This window comes from Dendrobates tinctorius, unplaced genomic scaffold (assembly GCF_039654945.1).
Source record: "Dendrobates tinctorius isolate UK_male_01 unplaced genomic scaffold, ASM3965494v1 ptg000057l, whole genome shotgun sequence".
NCBI classification, from domain to species: Eukaryota; Metazoa; Chordata; class Amphibia; order Anura; family Dendrobatidae; genus Dendrobates; species Dendrobates tinctorius.
Genome location: NW_027361725.1, coordinates 27,216,979 through 27,236,031, shown reverse-complemented (window position 1 = coordinate 27,236,031; position 19,053 = coordinate 27,216,979). Strand labels below are relative to the sequence as shown.

The window sequence follows — 19,053 nt, the reverse complement described above, 5'->3', positions numbered from 1 at the left end:
TCCCCTGTGCGATCCATCACAGGCCCCGATAAAATAAAGTCTACACTCACCTCCAGTTCCAATGCCATTCCCGCAGTGTCGGCACTCACTCTCCCTGGTGCTGTGATGCGGTGTTGTGTACGAACTTAACATTAAGAGGAAGTCCGGGCTGCAGCTCATCCCTGACTTACTCTTCATGTTCAGTTTGTCTGAAGGTGGGATAGTGACGCCAACGCTGTTTGAGTGCCGGGCATCACGTGTCACAACACCGCATCGCAGCCCCAGGACCGCAAGTATCGACACCGCTGGAACAGCACCAGCACGGGAGTAAGTAAAGGCTTTATTATTTTATGGGGGCCAAATATTTAGTATAAGACCCCTTTTTAAGAGAATGTCTGGGATGAGCTGCAGCCCTGGCTTTCTCTTAATGTTAAGTCCTAGTAGTGGACAACTCCTTTAAGTTCCTGGAGAACTCCTTTAAGCATAATAAAAATCTGCACAGATTTTTGCCTATGCTCTGCCATCTTACAAGCCGCTTATTGAAACTGGAATGTGTTAGGTTCTATTTCAATACAAGACAAAAAAACAAAAAAAAAAAAGTCTAGTAGAAAGACGATATTTGTAAAGAAATATGCACAAGATGAAGGTTTAAGATAATTTATAATAATAAAAAAGACAAAAGCACAAACATATCAATCAAAACTTCAAAATGACAAAATCTTTCAAGATCTTTGTGAAAAATATTTGCTCCGTAGGCCGGCTTACATTCTGGAAATCCAATGCACTTCATAATTCAAACATCTCTTTGCTTAACAGTTAAAGCGGCCCCACAACCCCAACATGAAATTTGAACGTCCAGTCTATTTCTGAGCTCTGTGGTCAATTTTCTTCTTTTCTGAAGAAAAAAAAAAAAAAAAAGAAAAACAACCACGGAGAAAATGGAGACAGCCGCATAAAGGAGTGCACCTAATATGCCGACTAAAAAATAAGAAATGTATAGAGAAATTTAATGTCGGGTGCGAACGGTCATGTCAATGAACTTCAGTGTATGATGTGCCTATAAACCATATTGTGACGACCAATTAATGATGCAAAGTATGATGGCAGCACCTTCCTATATCTTTTGGGATCTAACCTGACTGCCACGTAAACTACTGCAACAGAAAAAAACAAGAGGAACTCGTTCTGTGGAGTGTCCAATAATGTGGGCATATTTCCTGAAGCCCACACCATGCTTTGTGGCATAGAGCATATTATACAAAACAAAGGTTTCCCTTGGTCCTTTTACGTCTCAACCCTCAGAAATAAAAACAAAAAAAAACGCAACATGTAATTTGCTCAAAGTCACTAAGAACAACTTGAGCTTTCCAAACTGTGCCAGAAAGAAAAATATTGGATTATGGTTGTTATAGGTAACAAGTAGTGATGAGTGAAGGTGCTCGGAGAAGGTATTATCAAAGCACGCTCGGGTGCTAACCGAATGTCTTCAGCGTGCTCGAATAATATGTTGGAGACCCCACAACACATGCAGAGATTGTTTGATAGGCAATCCCAGCATGTGTTGCAGTTGTCGAACAGCTGCGAGACATACAGCCGAGGTGACTCGAACATGATTTTCGAGCACGCTGAAATACTTGGTTAGCACCGAAGCATGCTCAGATAGTACCTTATCTGAGCGTGTTCACTCATCACTAGTCACAAGACCATTTCCTTTTTCGATAAGGTGTGAATTCATAAGAACCATTGCTAGTGCACCCTGCCAAACTTCATTATACATTCATGTACAAGCTAACACAGTCCCATTAAAAGTCCAGCTGTAATTACCAGAAAGTGATGATTCTTTTAGAAAACAGACAGTGGACTTAAACTGTAAGCAAGAGTTTTGTAAACAGAAGTTCCCAGAACAATCCCAAAGAATAAAATGTACATATATCTCACATAACATTCACCCAAAGTCAGCTGCCTACCTAAACAAAGACAAGTGCTGCCAGCCTGAGGTTTTTTTTTTTTTTTATAACGTAAATCAAATTTATGTAACTAAAGTGCAAATTCTGGAAAGACCTGCCAGTTCCAGGTTGACACAAAGCACTCTTGTTCTCACCAGACATATATGATTTTTCACTTGCAAAGAAATCTGGTATTAAATGATAAAGTTTGTAATTGGCTCCAAGCTTCCTGCTTTGACAGCCAAGTGTTAGAAGTTGGGCAAAATTCTTTCACCGTGTTAAAATAAGCAGTATTTGAAAGGTGAAGGATTAGTTTCAAGGGAAGTCTTTACAACAGCCTTCAAATGAGGACACCTAATCTGTGATATTCAGTATGCTGTCCTGCCTGCCGGGAGCATCTGGTCTTGTTACGTCCATATTTCACCGTTCATCACTCCATCTTAGATCTTTCAAAATGTGTGATCATCCTCTCCTGTAAATAGGCAAAAATAAAATGTTAATATTAAGACAGGTGAAATTATTATTTTTTGATTTTTTAAATCCTCAAGATAACTTTTTAATATAGCTGTACAGATCTTTTCCCTATTATTCATGCTAGTATGTATAATATGTATATTCTGCAGTAATGAACAGATCTACATATTCAGCTTGGAATAGATAATTTTCCATTTTTAACCCGACAGGGTCTTGTTGAGTTTCTGACTGATCACTAGTAAGATGACTCCTTATAACCGAGCACATGACTGTCATGAGTTCTGCAGCCAGAAATATAAGTGAAACACACTGACCTCATCTGAATCCAATAATGCTGGAAGAGCTCTGCCAAAAAAAAAAAAAAAAGCACAAAACAGTCATTGAAAAGAAACTACAACAGATTTCTCATGGCACAACTTCTTAAGCATCTGCTTTGTGCATCAGTTTAGCTTTAATTAGTACAATGCAAGTTTTGCTGGAAAAGCACATTATGGTAATAGCAATACTACTTAGGCATGACAATAATAGTTATATGCAAGTATGCAGAAAACTCTGGGGGTGGGACAAGGAGTCTATGCAACTCTGGAAATTATGTAAAATCTGAATATAAAGTGGTGTTTTTTGCTCATTTAAAGGCAACCTGTCTGCACGACTTTGTAATGTAAAGACCTTACTAATGGCACTGTAATATAGTTAAGAAATCCAATTTGTGATTCTTCTTTAATCACCATCTGACGTTTTCTGTCAATTAGATTTCTGTGCACAGGGGCCGGACTGTGCACTGGGTATCCTTCTCCCGTTTGCGATTCCCACCGGCCCCTCCACCTGCCTCCTCTCTGCGATTCCCACCGGCCCCTCCACCTGCCTCCGCTCTGCAATTCCCCCGGCAGGTCAATCACAGACCAGAGGCAGGAAGAGGAGTCCAGGGAATCGGAGACAGGGAGGAGACGACCCCGTGTGTACAGTCAGGCCCCTGTGCACTGAAATCTTATTAGCAGAAAACTTCAAATACAGATTACAAAATAATCACAAAGTGGATTTTTCTCTACGCTGAAATTCTAGAGAAAACAGTGATGAAATCAGGCCAACTAAATCCTATCCCCTAAAGTGTTTGTATGCAATGTGCAATGCAACAAATTTTGCCTTATTTATCACGCTTCTCACCACGCTTGTAAATATCTAGACCACACCATCAACATAAGAAAAAAAGTATCTGTATTCCTCAAAAGATAACAATCCTAGAGCATCAATTTTTAAAGCTTTACATGGTGTCGCTTGTTATATACAAAGAGACAGGTGTTACCATTCCCCATATCAAAAAAAGACTCAGGCTCACAATCTAAGGCCGCGTTCAAACGCTGTGGCCACGGTGAACTTTTCTCATTGAGAGTTGAAGCTGCGCTAGTTGTGATGCTGGATAATAGAATAGTAACTAATTTTGTTCTTTGATCTACAACTTCTATTTTAGCATCATAGATTGAGATTAGAAGATTCTTTTAAGAGGACAAAGCTATATACACATCAATTCAACATCTATTGTGAGCAAAAAATACTCACACATCAGTCACAGATGAGGGAATGTTCTCCTCTACCCACTTCAAATCTTCTTCCTATAAAAAAAAAAAAACAAACGAAAGACTCTTACAATCATAAATGTTTACGTAAAATGTTTACATTAGTGATGAGCGAATGTGCTTGGATAAAGTGTTACCCGAGCATGCTCAGGTGCTAACCGAAGTGTCTTCAGCGTGCTCGAAAGAACATGTTCGAGTCCCAAATGCTGAATGTCTTGCGGGTGTTCGACAGCTGCAACACATGCAGGGATTGCCTGTTTGTTATACAATCCCTGCATGTGTTGCGACTGTCAAAAAGCTGCTTGACATGCAGCAGTTGGGACTCGAACATGTTCTTTCGAGCACGCTGAAGACACTTCGGTTAGCACCTGAGCATGCTCAGGTAACACCTCATCTGAGCACGTTCGCTCATCACTAGTTTACATTATTAAAGCGGTTGCTCAAGCATCATCCTTCTACAGGACAAGTAAAACTTTCTGAGAGCTGGGTGCCCAACCACTGGGACCCTCTACCTTTCCCATATACAGGGCACTAAAATGTCTCGAGTTCGAGCAGTGGCTGCAATTGCGTGCTACTACTGCTATTCAGTGTGTATGAGACTGCTAACCGTGCCATAGTCAATGAATGGAGTGATGGCATGCAGTGAGGTCCAAAGCAATGAGTGTAGGAATCCTCAAGTATCTAAAGCTCCCCCAATCATATTCATAGCGGGGGGAGTATTCGGTCTCATTTGAGAGATACACTATATGGTCAAAAGTACCGTATTTTTTGGACTATAAGTCGTACTTTTTTCCCAAAAATTTTTTGGGGAAAATGGGGGTGTGTCTTATAGTCAGAATATACTTACAAATACGGCCCCGCACATCCATTGCTGCGATGCGGTGGCCTCCGGGAAAATGGCCGCGAGGGTCGGCGCATGCTCAGATTGAGATCTCGCTGCCACACCAGCCGGGGAAGGAATTTCCCGAAGGCCACCGGCATCGCAGCAATGCATATGCGGGGCTTCCAGGCTTCCACAGGATGCCTGCAGAGCCCCGAGCACAACCGCCGAACCTGCTGCGGGAGGCCGCTGCACCAGCCTGGGATGGGGGTCATATCACCGGACCACCGAACATCTCCTGTGCCCCCCGATCTACCAGCGCTTCTGACTAACCCCAAACCGCCCCCCCCCCCCCGGGTAAGCTAAATTCGGACTGTAAGACGGACCCCCATTAGACACATTTTTTCCTCTATTTACCTTCTGAAAATTTGGGGTGCATCTTATGGTCCGGTGCGTCTTATAGTCTGAAAAATACGGTATGCTGCTACCCATCCTAATTATTGTACTCATGCGCTTCAGCCATGCAAACCGAGCACACGGCCATACATTCCCTAAAGGACGAAGTAGCTTTGAATAATGCACAGTCTTAGGATGCAACCTTTGTCATTAGCCAATGAGTGAAAACTCGGATTTACTACATTTGTTTTGTGTCATGTCTACTTACAGCTTTAGTCACTTTAGAATTTCCATTGGTTTCTGGCTTTGAACTTCTCATTTTCATCCCCTCTGTAGAAAAAAAAAAAAATTAAATGACAGTAATAAAAGGTCAATGTTTTATATTTTTTCCGTTTTTTTTTTCCTTAGCTAGAAAGTAGTATTTCCTAATTGCCTCAGGTTCTAAAAAGCATAGAAAATTGCTATTACACTATATACCTGTTCCACTTAATTCTGCTCTCAGCTCACACTCAGAGCTTGTGGAAGGTCAGTTTTTTTCTACCACCATTCACTTAGTGTTGGTGCTGTGTGGTGGCCTTTGTCGCTGTGGTTTTCTGCCTGTGGAGTGGTGTTGCCAAGAGTCATGGGGACTCAGCCTTGCTGCATGGGTGCTGTGAGGGTCCAATTCGCATACCCTACTGGTGCATTGTCACAGTAAGCTCCTCAATCAAACCACAGAGGAAGGCCGATGGGCACATGAAGTGACTGGCCTCCAGGATTATGCCATTTACTTGCCATGGTCAGTAACTGACAGTGACATTTAACCCCTTCAAGACCCTGCCCTTTTCGTTTTTGCGTTTGTTTTTGCTCCTCTTCTTCCCAGAGCTATAACTTTTATTTTTCCATCAATATGACCATGTGAGGGCTTGTTTTTTGAGGGACAAGTTGTACTTTTGAACGACACCATTGGTTTTACCATATTGTGTACTCAAAAACGGGAACAAAATTAAGTGCAGTGAAATTGCAAAAAAAAGTGCAATTCCACAAAGTTTTTTGGACTTTTTTTTTACCATGTTCACCAAATGCTAAAACTGACCTGCCATTATGATTCTCCAGGTCATTACAAGCTCATATACACCAAACATATCTAGGTTCTTTTTTCATTTAAGTGGTGAAAAAAATCCAAAGTTTGTTAAAAAAAAAAAAAAAAAATAAAAATAAACTGCGCCATTTTCCGAGACCCGTAGCGTCTCCATTTTTCGTGATCTCAGGTTAGGTGAGGGCTTATTTTTTGCATGCTGAGCTGATGTTTTTATAGATACCATTTTTGTGCAGATGCGATCTTTTGATTGCCCGTTATTGCATTTTAATGCCAAGACGCAGTGATCAAAAAAACGTAATCCTTTTTTTTTTTTTAATTGATAGGGCGATTCTGAAAGCGGCGATACCAAATATGTGTATGTTTGATTTGTTTTTTATAGTTTTATTTTGAATGGGGTGAATGGGGAGTGATTTAAACGTTTATATTTTATTTTTTCAATATTTTTAAAAACTTTTTTTTACTTTTGCATTGCTTCAATAGTCTTCATGGGAGACTAGAAGCTGCCATAACCCAATCGGCTCTGCTACATTCAGGCGATGATCACATCGCCCCTATGTTGTAGAATTACTCACTTGCTATGAGCGCCGACCACTGGGCGGCGCTCATAGCAATCCAGCACTGACAACCATAGAGGTCTCCAGGTGACCTCTGGTTGTCATGCCAATGAATCGGTGACCCGTGATCACATGACGGGGGTCGACGGTCGGAAGATCTCTGGCCTGATGGCCGGCAGTGCACGTTAAATGTCGCTGTCAAGAGTTAATAGCCACAGCTGGATCGTGATTCCATTCTCGGCTATTGCGGGCACATGTCAGCTGTTCGAAATAGCTGACCTGTCCCGGGAAAGATGTGGGCTCAACGCCGGAGCCCACATCAAAGGGAGAGAAGCGACCTCCACCATACTAGTACGGCAGAGGGCGTAAAAGGGGTTTTCCCATGAAAAAAGTTAATTTAAAGTTGATTTTAATCAATATATCTTGGAATAATAATTTCCATAATCTTGTGTTTAATAAAAACCAAAACGTTCCTGTGCGGAGATAATCTCATAAATGTGTACTGTACAATGTCTGTGTCTGACCGTGCAGAAACATGGTCTGATCATACCACAGCTCCTAGGCAGGGGACACAAAATAGAGTATACAGACAGAACAGTACGGGATCGCCGAAGGGAATCACAGAGCCAAGGTAGGCGCTGAGGCCAGGGATTCACGGGGTCGGCCAGGGAATCACAGGGCCAAAGCAGGCGGAGGTGCCGGCCAGGAAACCAAAGGGCTGAGGCAGGCAGAGGCGCCGGCCAGGGAACTACAGGGCCGAGGTAGGCAGAGGCGCCGGCTGGGGAACCACAGGGCTGAGGCAGGCGGAGGGGCCAGCCGGGGATCCACAGGGCCGAGGCAGGCGGAGGGGCCAGCCGGGGAATCACAGGGCCAAAGCAGACGGAGGCACCAGCCGGGGGAATCACAGGGCAGGGCCGAAGCAGATGGAGGCACAGGCTAGGGAATCACAGACCGGAGGAAGAACATTTAGTGTACAGTCCCGGTTGCTGTAGACCGCAATCTATTTACCAGAAAACTTTAAATACAGCTCCATTACAGTCACGTTTTTACTTTACATTACAAAAAGGAGATTTTTGTGTACTCACCGTAAAATCTCTTTCTCTTAGCCTCTAACTGGGGGACACAAGACCTTGGGTGTTATGCTTTCCGTCCACTAGGAGGCGACACTATGCTTAATCTGAAAAAGATTTGGCTCTGGCTCCTCCTCCACAGCATACAGCCCTGGGAGGCATCCGCCTTACCTCAGTTTTTGTACCCAAGCAGTAGGAGGAGATAACAAATCCAACATAACCAAGCCTATAAACAAAGGCTACTATGTACAGCTCAAGGAACAATATGAGTACCCAACATAATAACAGCCCGCAAGGGCAACAGGGTGGGAGCTGTGTCCCCCAATTAGAGGCTAAGAGAAAGAGATTTTACGGTGAGTACACAAAAATCTCCTTTACTCTGTCGCCTCATTGGGGGACACAAGACCTTGGGACGTCCCAAAGCAGTCCCTGGGTGGGAAGCAATGGACGAATATTGTGCTGACAGGTCCCTAGACTTGGGACACTGCCGCCGGCAGTACCAGTCTACCCAGACTCGCTTCCACTGAGGACTGAGTATGCACACTGTATTGTTTTGTAAACGTGTGTAAGCTAGTCCAAGTGGCCGCTTAACACACGTGTTGTGCTGAAGCCTGGCGTCGAATGGCCCAGGAGGCTCCTACCGCCCGTGTGGAATGTGCCGTGATACCGGCCGGAATAGGAGAATTGTTTAGGCGGTAGGCGTCATGGATGGTGGACCTGATCCACCTGGCAAGGGTAGCTTTTGAAGCCGGTAAACCCCTGCAAATGCCTTCTGGAACAAGGAAAAAAAGGAATCAGACTTCCGGAAGGGTGGAGTCCTAGACACACACATACGCAATGCCCTGGCAAGGTCAAGCGTATGCCGGGCCCTCTGCACTCTATGAACCAGAGCCGGGTAAAGGGTCGGTAATGAGATGCCCTCATTGAGGTGGAAATCAGACACAACCTTTGGAAGGAAGGATGGAACTGTACGGAGAACCACCTTGTCCTGGTGGAAGAATAGGAAAAGCTGTTTGCAGGAGAGCGCTGACAGCTTAGACACCCTGCGTAGCGAGGTGATTGCCACGAGGAAGACCACCTTTTGTGATAAAACTCGAAGTGGAACTTCCTTAAGAGGTTGAAAAAGGAGGTGCCTGTAGAGCAGTTAGGACCAAATTAAGGTCCCACGTATCCAGTGGACGTCTGTAAAGAGGGACCAATCTGGAGACTCCCTGAAGAAACGTCCTGACTTGAGGTTTGTTAGCAATACGCTTCTGAAAGAGCACTGAAAGCGCTGACACCTGACCCTTAAGCGATCCTAAGGATAGGCCGGCGTCCAGACCTGATTGAAGGAAACCACGAACTTTCGGAAGAGAGTAAGGGAACGGAATTCGCCCGCGAGAGTCGCACCAAGTAAAATACGTTTTCCAGGTACGATAATAAACTTTGGCGAAAGCTGGTTTCCGTGCCCTGATCATGGTTCTAATGACGTCTGGAGCAAACCCTGCCTGGGTTAAAACCCAGGTTTCAAGGACCACGCCGTCAAATTGAGAGTCCCTAAATTCTGGTGGTAGAACAGGCCGTGAGACAGGGGATCGGGACGGTCTGGAAGACGCCAAGGGGTGTCTGCTGTAATGCTGAAGGATGTCGGCGTACCATGTACGTCTGGGCCAGTCCGGCGCAATTAGGATGGTCGGAACTCCTTCCTGTTTGATCTTTCTCATGACTCTGGCCATCAGGGGAAGAGGTGGGAAAATGTACAGAAGCTGGAACTGAGTCCAGTCCTGAACCAGGGCATCCGTCCCGAGCAATCTCGGACCGCGTGTCCTTGCCATGAAAATGGAGACCTTGGCATTGAGATGAGATGCGATTAGGTCCACGTCCGGAGTCCCCCAGCGATAACAGATCCGACGAAAGATTTTTGGAATGGAGAGACCACTCCCCCGAGTCCATTTCCTGTCTGATGAGGTAGTCGGCTTCCCAGTTGTCCACACCCGGACTGTGGACCAGTGATAGTACTGATTTCTTGTTTTCTGCCCAGCGAAGGAGACGCGCCACATCTCTCATTGCCTGGGCACTGCGAGTCCCACCTTGGTGGTTCACATATGCCACTGCCGTGGCATTGCTCGACTGCACTCTGATGTGAGAGGCCTTCAGCAGATGGCAAAAAACTTTTAGCGCCAGGAAGATAGCTCGTATCTCCAGATGTTGATGGGCATGGTCGCTTCTATTGGAGACCACGTGCCCTGTGAAGTAGGTGCACTGCACCCCATCTTGTTAGACTCGCATCGGTGGTCAGGACTTTCCATCGACTGGGAAGAAAGAATTTTCCTTTGGCCAGTACGGGTGGTTTGAGCCACCAGTACAGTGATTTCCTGGTTGACTCCGTCAGTCGGAACTCCCTTTCGAGGGAGAAAAGGGTTCCTGTCCCAGGATCTGAGAATGGCTAGTTGAAGAGGTCTGAGGTGGAACTGGCCAAATGGTACCACCTCCATTGCTGCTGCCATCCTGCTAAGGAGTCTCCTGGCAAACCGAAGAGATCGGCAAGGTATGTGTATTAACATGCGAACTGCACCGCGGATAGCTTGTACCTTGTCCTTGGGAAGGTGTACCAGACCCCTGGAGGTATCGAATAGGATCCCTAGGAAGATCAGTGACTGACTCGGGAGTAGTTGACGACTTCTTAAAGTTGACTAGCCAGCCTAGACGAGTTAGTGTGTCGATCGTGATCGAGACGCTGTCTTCGCAGTCTTTGACAGAAGGTGCCTTGATGAGTAGATCATCGAGACATGGGAGGACCACTATGCCTCTGGAGTGTAGGACATCCATGGTGGCTGCCATAACCTTGGTGAATGTTCTGGGAGCCGTGACTAATTCGAAAGGCAAAGCCACGAACTGGTACTGATTCTGCCCTATTGTGAACCTGAGAGATCTTTGATGAGCAGGCGCAATAGGGATGTGCAGGTATGCCTCTTGTATGTCTATGGAGGCGAGATATTCTCCCTGTTCCATAGCCGCAATGATGGATCGAAGGGACTCCATGCGAAACTGCCGAACTCCTGCAAACTTTTTGAGTTGCGTTCGGCCAATTCCTGGACCTAACGCTGCCTCCCTTTTTGGGAACCACGAATAGGTTGTAGTAGAGTCCTTGGAATCTCTCGTTTTCGGGAACCCGTATTATGACTCCTGCTTGAAGGAGAGAGAGACACTATTTCCTTGACCCACCTGTCCTCTGTAATAGGCAGCCAGACTTGCTGAAAGATTAAAAATCGACCGCCTACAGGTGGGGTGTCTTCCGTATTTCGTGAGTCATGACGAGGAGAAATTCTGGAATTTCCCTCCTTTGGGCTTTGCCTGGCCTGATGTTGACCGCTAATTCTTGTCCGTCCTCTGTGCTGTCCTTTGGTTGTCCCTGTGAGGGGGAACGGTTGTAATTCCGTGAAGGACGTGAAGCGGCCTAGCCTGAGGAGTTCCGAAAAGACCGGAACTTAGCCTGGTTACGTCGCTTAAACGTACGTTTAGGTTGCGGTTGGGGAAGAAAGGTACTCTTACCCCCCGTGGCATTGGAAATCATCTTGTCTAATTTTTTCCCAAAAAAAAATCTCCCACTTACGTACGGGAGATCCGTAAGAGGCTTGTTTGAAGACGCGTCCGCTTCCCATTCTCACAGCCAGAGGATACGTCTGATTGTAATTACATTCGCTGCTATACCTGCTACGCCTCTTGCAGAATCAAAAGCTGCAAGGCGTATGTAATCTGCCACCACCGCTATCTGAACTAGTTGATCGAACATCTGAGGAGCAGACTTTTGGAGGCTCTCCTGCAATCTTTTGGCCCATGCCAGAATGGCAGTGGCTGCCCACGTTGAGGTGACCACGGGAGCCAGGGAGGCTCCTGCAGCCTCAAAAAATTGAACGAGCCATGCGCTCAACCTGCCAATCTGCTGTATCCTTCAGGGTTGAGCTATCTGGCAGTGAGAGGAGAGACTGTGCTGCAAGCTTAGAGATAGGGGGATCGATTTCCGGTGGATCTGTCCACTTCTTGGTCTTTTTGAGAAAAAAAAGAGTATCTAGCCCTTTTTTACGGTATTATTTACGGTTGGCGAATTTTTTTTTTTTTTTTGGCAGGTTGCGAAAAAAGCTTATCAAGGATGTCCTGAAAGCTTGGGTGATCAGAAAAAAACTTTAGGGACTTCAGGGACCCCTCAAAACAGATCTTATGTTTTGGGGGTTCTTGGGGAGCATCGGATAAAACCAGCACCCGATGAATAGAAGTGATGTCCTCAACTAGCGCTGTATTGCTAGGAGGACAAGGAGCCTGAGACTCCTATGTTTCCTTTTCTGATTCGGAGTCACAGATGCCCTCTGAATCCAGCGCATCGCTGAGGCGTTGCCTGGAGGGAAATGTGGACCGCCGCTTTTCCATGCCCGAAGATCTCTGTGGAGATCTGCTGCGCCCGTCTTTGGAACGAGACGGTCTAGGAGACCTAGAATTACGGTGTCTCTGCCTAGAGCGGGATGACCGTGAGCCATGGGAGGACGTAGCTGAACGTGACCTATGGGGCCGTTCACTACTAGCATTGCCAGGGACTGCCTGTCCGCTTATAGCTGGGATATGACCCTGCATAGCCTGAAGCAATGTGGAAGTCAGCGTATCTATGGACTGTGACATAGATGCGGCCCATACCGGCATGTCAGTGGAGTTGAAACAGTGACAGGAGCCTCTTGGGGCACTGACCCAGCATTTTGGGAACAACTCTAGCAGTACGGTGCATGTTGCCACTGGGAAGATTGGCTTTACAGGCTGAACAGACTGCGTAACAGCAGATAAACCTGTTGTTTTTTTTTTCTTCCTTCTTTTGGGCCTGGAGACCGACATAGTGCACTGAGTGCCGGCAGGTTATTCTGACCAAAAACCTTACTGGGGTGGCTATGCAGAGGAGTGCTATAGGGAACCTATAGGGAGTGGTGCCTTACCCCACCGGTGTGCTCCTAGATCCGGCGCCAGCAGAAAAACTTCGGCTCTGCGCCCCCTGGAGACTGTGCAGCGTTCTTGAGTAATATAGCAGCGCTGCTTTTTTTTTTTTCTTCCTTCTTTCCCTGAGAAAACCAAAAACAAAACACAAAACAAATATCCTGGAATAAAAAAGTAAAAAAATATATTGCAAAAATTGCATGAAGGTAGTAATAATAGTAATAATAAGGGTATTTAGTTAACATAATTTTGATCAAAATAATGTAGAAGCCATCCCGCCACGTCACGGCAACCCTTGTGGGACAGTCCTAACTCTTGTATTTAAAACCTTTCCACTTGTCAAGTGACGTAAATGTGAACAAGGACAGAGGGACGTGGCGGGATGGCTTCTACATTATTTTGATCAAAATTATGTTAACTAAATACCCTTATTATTACTATTATTACTACCTTCATGCAATTTTTGCAATATATTTTTTTACTTTTTTATTCCAGGATATTTGTTTTGTGTTTTGTTTTTGGTTTTCTCTGTGTAAAGGTCATGTGTTCATATGCAATTACATTTTGCATGCACATTAATTTACTTTTTCTGCTCAGACCCAGTTTCTCATTTGTTTCATTGTGCATTCTGTGCATATAAGGGTGTGACCGCCCTGCTTCTGAGTTGGAAAATCCATCCTGTCTGGCCTACACTATTACTGGTGGTTCAGTCCCTCTGTCCTTGTTCACATTTACGTCACTTGACAAGTGGAAAGGTTTTAAATACAAGAGTTAGGACTGTCCCACAAGGGTTGCCGTGACGTGGCGGGATGGCTTCTACATTATTTTGATCAAAATTATGTTAACTAAATACCCTTATTATTACTATTATTACTACCTTCATGCAATTTTTGCAATATATTTTTTTACTTTTTTATTCCAGGATGTTTGTTTTGTGTTTTGTTTTTGGTTTTCTCTGTGTAAAGGTCATGTGTTCATATGCAATTACATTTTGCATGCACATTAATTTACTTTTTCTGCTCAGACCCAGTTTCTTCTTTCCCTGAGGTAAAGAGGTGGGAGGGAGGAGGGGCGGAGAGCAGAAAAAGGGCGCGCAGCCAGGCAAAACCGCGCCTTCCTGGTTCGATCCGCCCCCTGTATGACGCTGTGCAGCGTCATTATCATCATCCAGGGGGGCGGGCCGGGGCGGTAACAAGGGCGGCGGCTTAGGCCGAAGCCGCGGTCTAAAGTACAAAATCCTGCCCGGGAAGGGCTCCAGAGCGGCGCGGTAGTCCGGAGGGGGGCAGAAAACTAACCAAAACCCCCCCCGGATGAGTGCCATATCGCCCGGACGTCCCTATATACGCAGTGCAGCCCTGTGAAGGGTCTTTTTGACCCCTTTAGAGGGCTGCCGCTGCCGCAGGGACAGGAATCCCTGCATACTGTGGCCCAAATATGACAGCCCCCGGCCCCATAGCAGACCACAGCAGTGCTGGGGCTACAATAAAGTTAGCGCTGCGAACGCAGCTCCTACCTGCGGCGTCTCAACCTAACATCCCTAGAGGGGGTTAGGGAGGGCGCTTCACCGCCATCAGGAGGAATTCTTCCTCACCTCAGCCTCAACCCAAAAGGCCCAGGGCCTGGGGAAGGAGGGGGGTTCTCGACCTCGAACCATGCACCCGAAGGGCTGGGGAGGGAGCGACATGGGGAAGAGCCATCTCTACCTCAACCGGGTACCGCTAAAAAGAGGACCGAGGAGGGAGCCATGCCGGGAGTCTCAGAGAGACCCTCTTTTCTTCATCTGTGTCAAGAAGAATCTTCTTATGGTGTGCCTCCTTGCGACACTAAGCAAAAACTGAGGTAAGGCGGATGCCTCCCAGGGCTGTATGCTGTGGAGGAGGAGCCAGAGCCAAATCTTTTTCAGATTAAGCATAGTGTCGCCTCCTAGTGGACGGAAAGCATAACACCCAAGGTCTTGTGTCCCCCAATGAGGCGACAGAGTAATTCTGCTGATGGTTCTCTTTGGCAGCTGACACGTTCTCGGTTTACTCTGCTATGCTCACAGTAAACCATATTCGAGTTATTTTGAGTATAGCAGGCTGACTCCAATGAGTGAAACTTTTTTTCTAACATAGTAAATGGCATAAAGGAATAACCTGGATAAGAGTATGTCTGGGAACAAATAACTATTGCTATACAGCGCTGCCATACCAAAGCTCTCCTTTAACATAGGTTCTTTCTGTTCATCATCTTCATCATCTTCTTCATTCAGTGGTGAAAAGGCAAACCTACAGGAAAAAAAAAAACAGTGGTAATGATGTACGAGGTAGTAATGAGGAATTAAATGCTATATAACCCATGACAACGTGCAGAAGATTTCTAGCAAAGCAACAAGAAAATATTGACATTTTAAGAAAAAGGAAGTTATAAAGGAGTTACAAGAAAGCAAAAAGTACAAATATGGAATGGTAAAATGTATGTTACTTCTCTGAAAAATTTTTTTTTCTCACCAGGGACACTAGGGGTCAAAGATGATTGTGAGTCTACTCTTCAGCAATAGCCTTCGCTCCTGCTACACAGGCTCTATCAGTCCTGCAGAACTGAACTAGCCTGTATATCAGCCATCGGAGCTAACAGAAGACAACCCAGAAGAAAGATATGGATAAGAACCAGTAACAAGAGCAGCCCAATTAATAAAACCAACACATTCCTAAACCCTGAATAAGAAAGTAGCAACAAGTGGGTGAGTATTCTGTCCAACATTGAATTCATAAAGAAAATGATTTTAAAGGTGCCATGTGACGAGTCCACTTCTGCCTGCAGAACCATGTGACCAGGAGATTGGTGGACACCAAAGTGTGAAAGAAACATATCCCAAGACAGCTTAAAAGGCCCCAAAAGCTGTGGTGAAAAGAGGTATAAACACACCAGTTGTAGAGAAATACACCCCAAAAATGGTCATACTGATCCAAAAAATTATCTTAACTAGATACAATTTGTGATGATGGAAAGAACATTAGACAGACAGAAGAAAGCCATACGAGATTGATAAAACCGAAAAGCAGTAACCATATGAGGATATTATAGAGAAAACTCCTAAGGGTAAGAGCTTAATTCAGCTGAAAAGAGGGTAGATAGCTAAAGGATCACCCTCTCACAGAACATGAAAAATTGGCAAGACACCAGACAGATTGAAGACATGGCCACCAAAAATGCTACTTCTATTGGTCAGGAAGAAGACTGGAAGATAACTACCGAGATGATAGCATAGCAGCTTTATGAGGTCTCAAGAAGTTGTAGGGAGACGTTGGGTGTAGTCACGTGCTGCTAGCCTTCGAACAGAGGCTGGAAAGACATCTGTCTGAGATGGATTAGTGAATCCTCCATTGAGCAGGAGGTGGGACACTGACCTTGGGGATCCCTTCCAACTCTTAACATGATATGATTCAATGTCAGACTTTGAGGAGATTTACAACTTGGTCCTGGTTTCAAATGTTATGTTGACAGATACCCTGAAAGAGTAGGTCATGTACGTGAGACATATTGTTTAGAATGCAGACTATATTAGCATGCTGGGGAGGACGAGGCAGAGAGAAATATGAACTACTCTCAGGTAGCAAGTGTTCTACCAAAGTCAAGGCTTGGTTTGATGGCTTCAGATATTTTCTGAAAAAGTCTGTATTCCAAATCCCAATAATGGACAGATTACTAGTGGAGATGGAATATGGTTCTTAGCCAAAAACCTGGATGAACTTGGATGTTTCAAGTAGGGAACAGCAAATTTGTCAGACTGGACCTGGACTGTGTCTTTCAGCAGGGAAATCAAGACACAAAGAACAGGGAAGTTGCTTGCAGTTCCCGTAAATTGTTTGGTACCACATCATCCAAAAACTTTTGCAATGACTAATGGTGTGGTAGTGAATTAGTGACCATAGTCAATGGACAGGAGGAGAAACCAAGACTGTCCAGTGTGATTTAAATTCAGGTAAAATTTTGGGAATGAGAGAGAGCCTTCATCAGGGTGGAGGTGTTTTTTTTTTTTTTATTTTTTTTTTAAATAGCACACACTTTAAAGTATGGGTAATTGGGGCTAAATGAGAGTGTGGATTAGCACAGTCAATAGAACTTGCACAGGACAAGACAATTTATGAAGAAGGCAGAGGTAGAATGGGGTTATAGAGGATGTTAATATTGTATCACTGGCAAATTTAGGACACTGGTAAGGTAGAAGACAAGGATAAAGGAGTTAAATGGCAGTGCAATTACTGTGGACGGCTTTCTGAGTTAAAGTGGTGAGAGAAAATCATTCTATAGTAAAAGGGTAACCAGTGGCACAGAGCAGAGACTATCCGTGGAACCATGAAAATTCTGACCAAGAATCACTAAAACAAGAAGAGATGAAGGAGTAGAGCCAGTAAATGACTCACTAATAAAGTGGTCAGAGAGGTAGGTAAAAAACAAACAGGCCAATAGTGGGGGGCAAACTGAGCTGGAGTTGGTGATCTTCAGCTTCAAATGCTGCAGAGATCCAGAAAAATCGATTGTAGTTGCCAAAAGGAGATCATTTTCGACTTTAGTAAGGTAAGGGCATTTTCGAAAATCGAGTCTAGACACCGGTCGGGACAGCCCATAGGTTGGAAATAAACATTCGTTGGGATAGCCCAAAGGAATAGATACAAGTTTGAAAGGCCCATAAGCTGGGAGTAGATATTTTACAACAGGTCTTCACAAGTGCTGCTAATAGTTCTAATCATTTTGCCTCCTTTAAAAGATTTTGCCTCGTGAAGATTCATAACTTTATATTTTCATTGACATAGCCATATGAGGACATGTATTTTGCGGCACAAGTTGTCATTTTCAGTGACTATAACAGTTTTACTATAAATTTTTTTTTTTTGCTTTTATTGCGTTCAATGTGCGGCAAAAATGACCCGGCAACAAGATTCTTCTGGTCAGTACGATTATGGAGATGCTAATATGAAGTTTTTGTTTTATTTTCAACGCTCTTAATCCCTTAATAACCGGGGCTTTTTTCGGTTTTGTGCTTTCTTTTTTCGCTCCCCTTCTCAGAGTCATAACTTTTAAATTTTTTTGTCAATATGGCCATGTGAGGGCTTACTTTTTATGAGACGAGTTGTACTTTTGAACGACACCATTGGTTTTACCATGTCGTGTACTAGAAAACGGGAAAAAAATTTCCAAGTGCGGTAAAATTGCAAAAAAAAAAAAAAAAAAAGTGCAATCCCACACTTGCTTTTTGTTTGGCTTTTTTGCTAGGTTCACTAAATGCTAAAACTGACCGGCCATTATGATTCTCCAGGTCATTACGAGTTCATAGACACTAAACATGTCTAGGTTCTTTTTTATCCAAGTGGTGAAAAAAAATTCCAAACTTTGCTAAAAAGAAAAAAATTGCGCCATTTTCCGAGACACAGTGTCTCAATTTTTCATGATCTCGGGTTGGGTGCAGGCTTATTTTTTGCACATCGAGCTGACGTTTGTTTAATGATACCATTTTGATGCAGATACGTTCCTTTGATCGCCCGTTATTGCATTTTAATGCAATGTTGTGGCGACCAAAAAACAGTAATTCGGGTGTTTTGATTTTTTCCCTGCTATGCCGTTTAGCGATCAGATTAATCCTTTTTTTATTGATTGAGCGGGCGATTCTGAACGCGGCGATACCAAATATGTGTAGGTTTGATTTTTCTTGTTTTATTTTGAATGGGGTGATTTGAACTTATGTTTTTTTGTTGTTTTTTTTTTTTCATAATTTTAAACTTTTTTTTTTTTTTTTTTTTACTTTTGGCATGCTTCAATAGCCATGGGAGGCTAGAAGCTGCCACAACTCGATCGCCTCTGCTACATAGAGGTGATGCTCAGATCGCCTCTATGTAGTAGATTTACTGCATTGCTATAAATGCCGACCACAGGGCGGCGGCACTCACAGCAATCCGGCATCAACTACCAATATGGTTGTCATGCCGACACACCGGTGACCCACGATCACGTGACGCGGGTCAACGGTGAGCGCATTTCCGTCCCGATGTCCGGAAGCGCTTGTTAAATGCCGCTGTCAGAGTTTGACAGCGGCATTTAACTAGTTAATAGCCGCGTGTTGATCGTGATTCCGCGGCTATTGCGGGCACATGTCAGCTGTTCAAAACAGCGGGGGTACTGCCTTCAGACGTACTATTCCGTCTGATTGCAGTAAGGGGTTAAAGAAT

The 19,053-nt window shown here is 44.6% G+C and overlaps 1 protein-coding gene across 2 annotated transcripts in view; it reads right to left on the bottom strand.

The window, feature by feature from the left end:
* Positions 1-622: 622 nt before the first annotated feature.
* The window catches only part of TMEM87A (transmembrane protein 87A), a 132,075-nt gene continuing 113,644 nt past the window's right edge, over positions 623-19,053 (bottom strand). For both annotated transcript variants that reach the window (XM_073577853.1, XM_073577851.1), the window contains exons 16-20: positions 15,038-15,114; positions 5,458-5,519; positions 3,957-4,009; positions 2,714-2,744; positions 623-2,397 (exon numbers count right to left, since the gene is read on the bottom strand). In XM_073577853.1, coding sequence (XP_073433954.1) covers positions 2,356-2,397; positions 2,714-2,744; positions 3,957-4,009; positions 5,458-5,519; positions 15,038-15,114 — 265 coding nt within the window. In that variant the 3' untranslated portion in view covers positions 623-2,355. The remainder of the gene's footprint in view (positions 2,398-2,713; positions 2,745-3,956; positions 4,010-5,457; positions 5,520-15,037; positions 15,115-19,053) is intronic.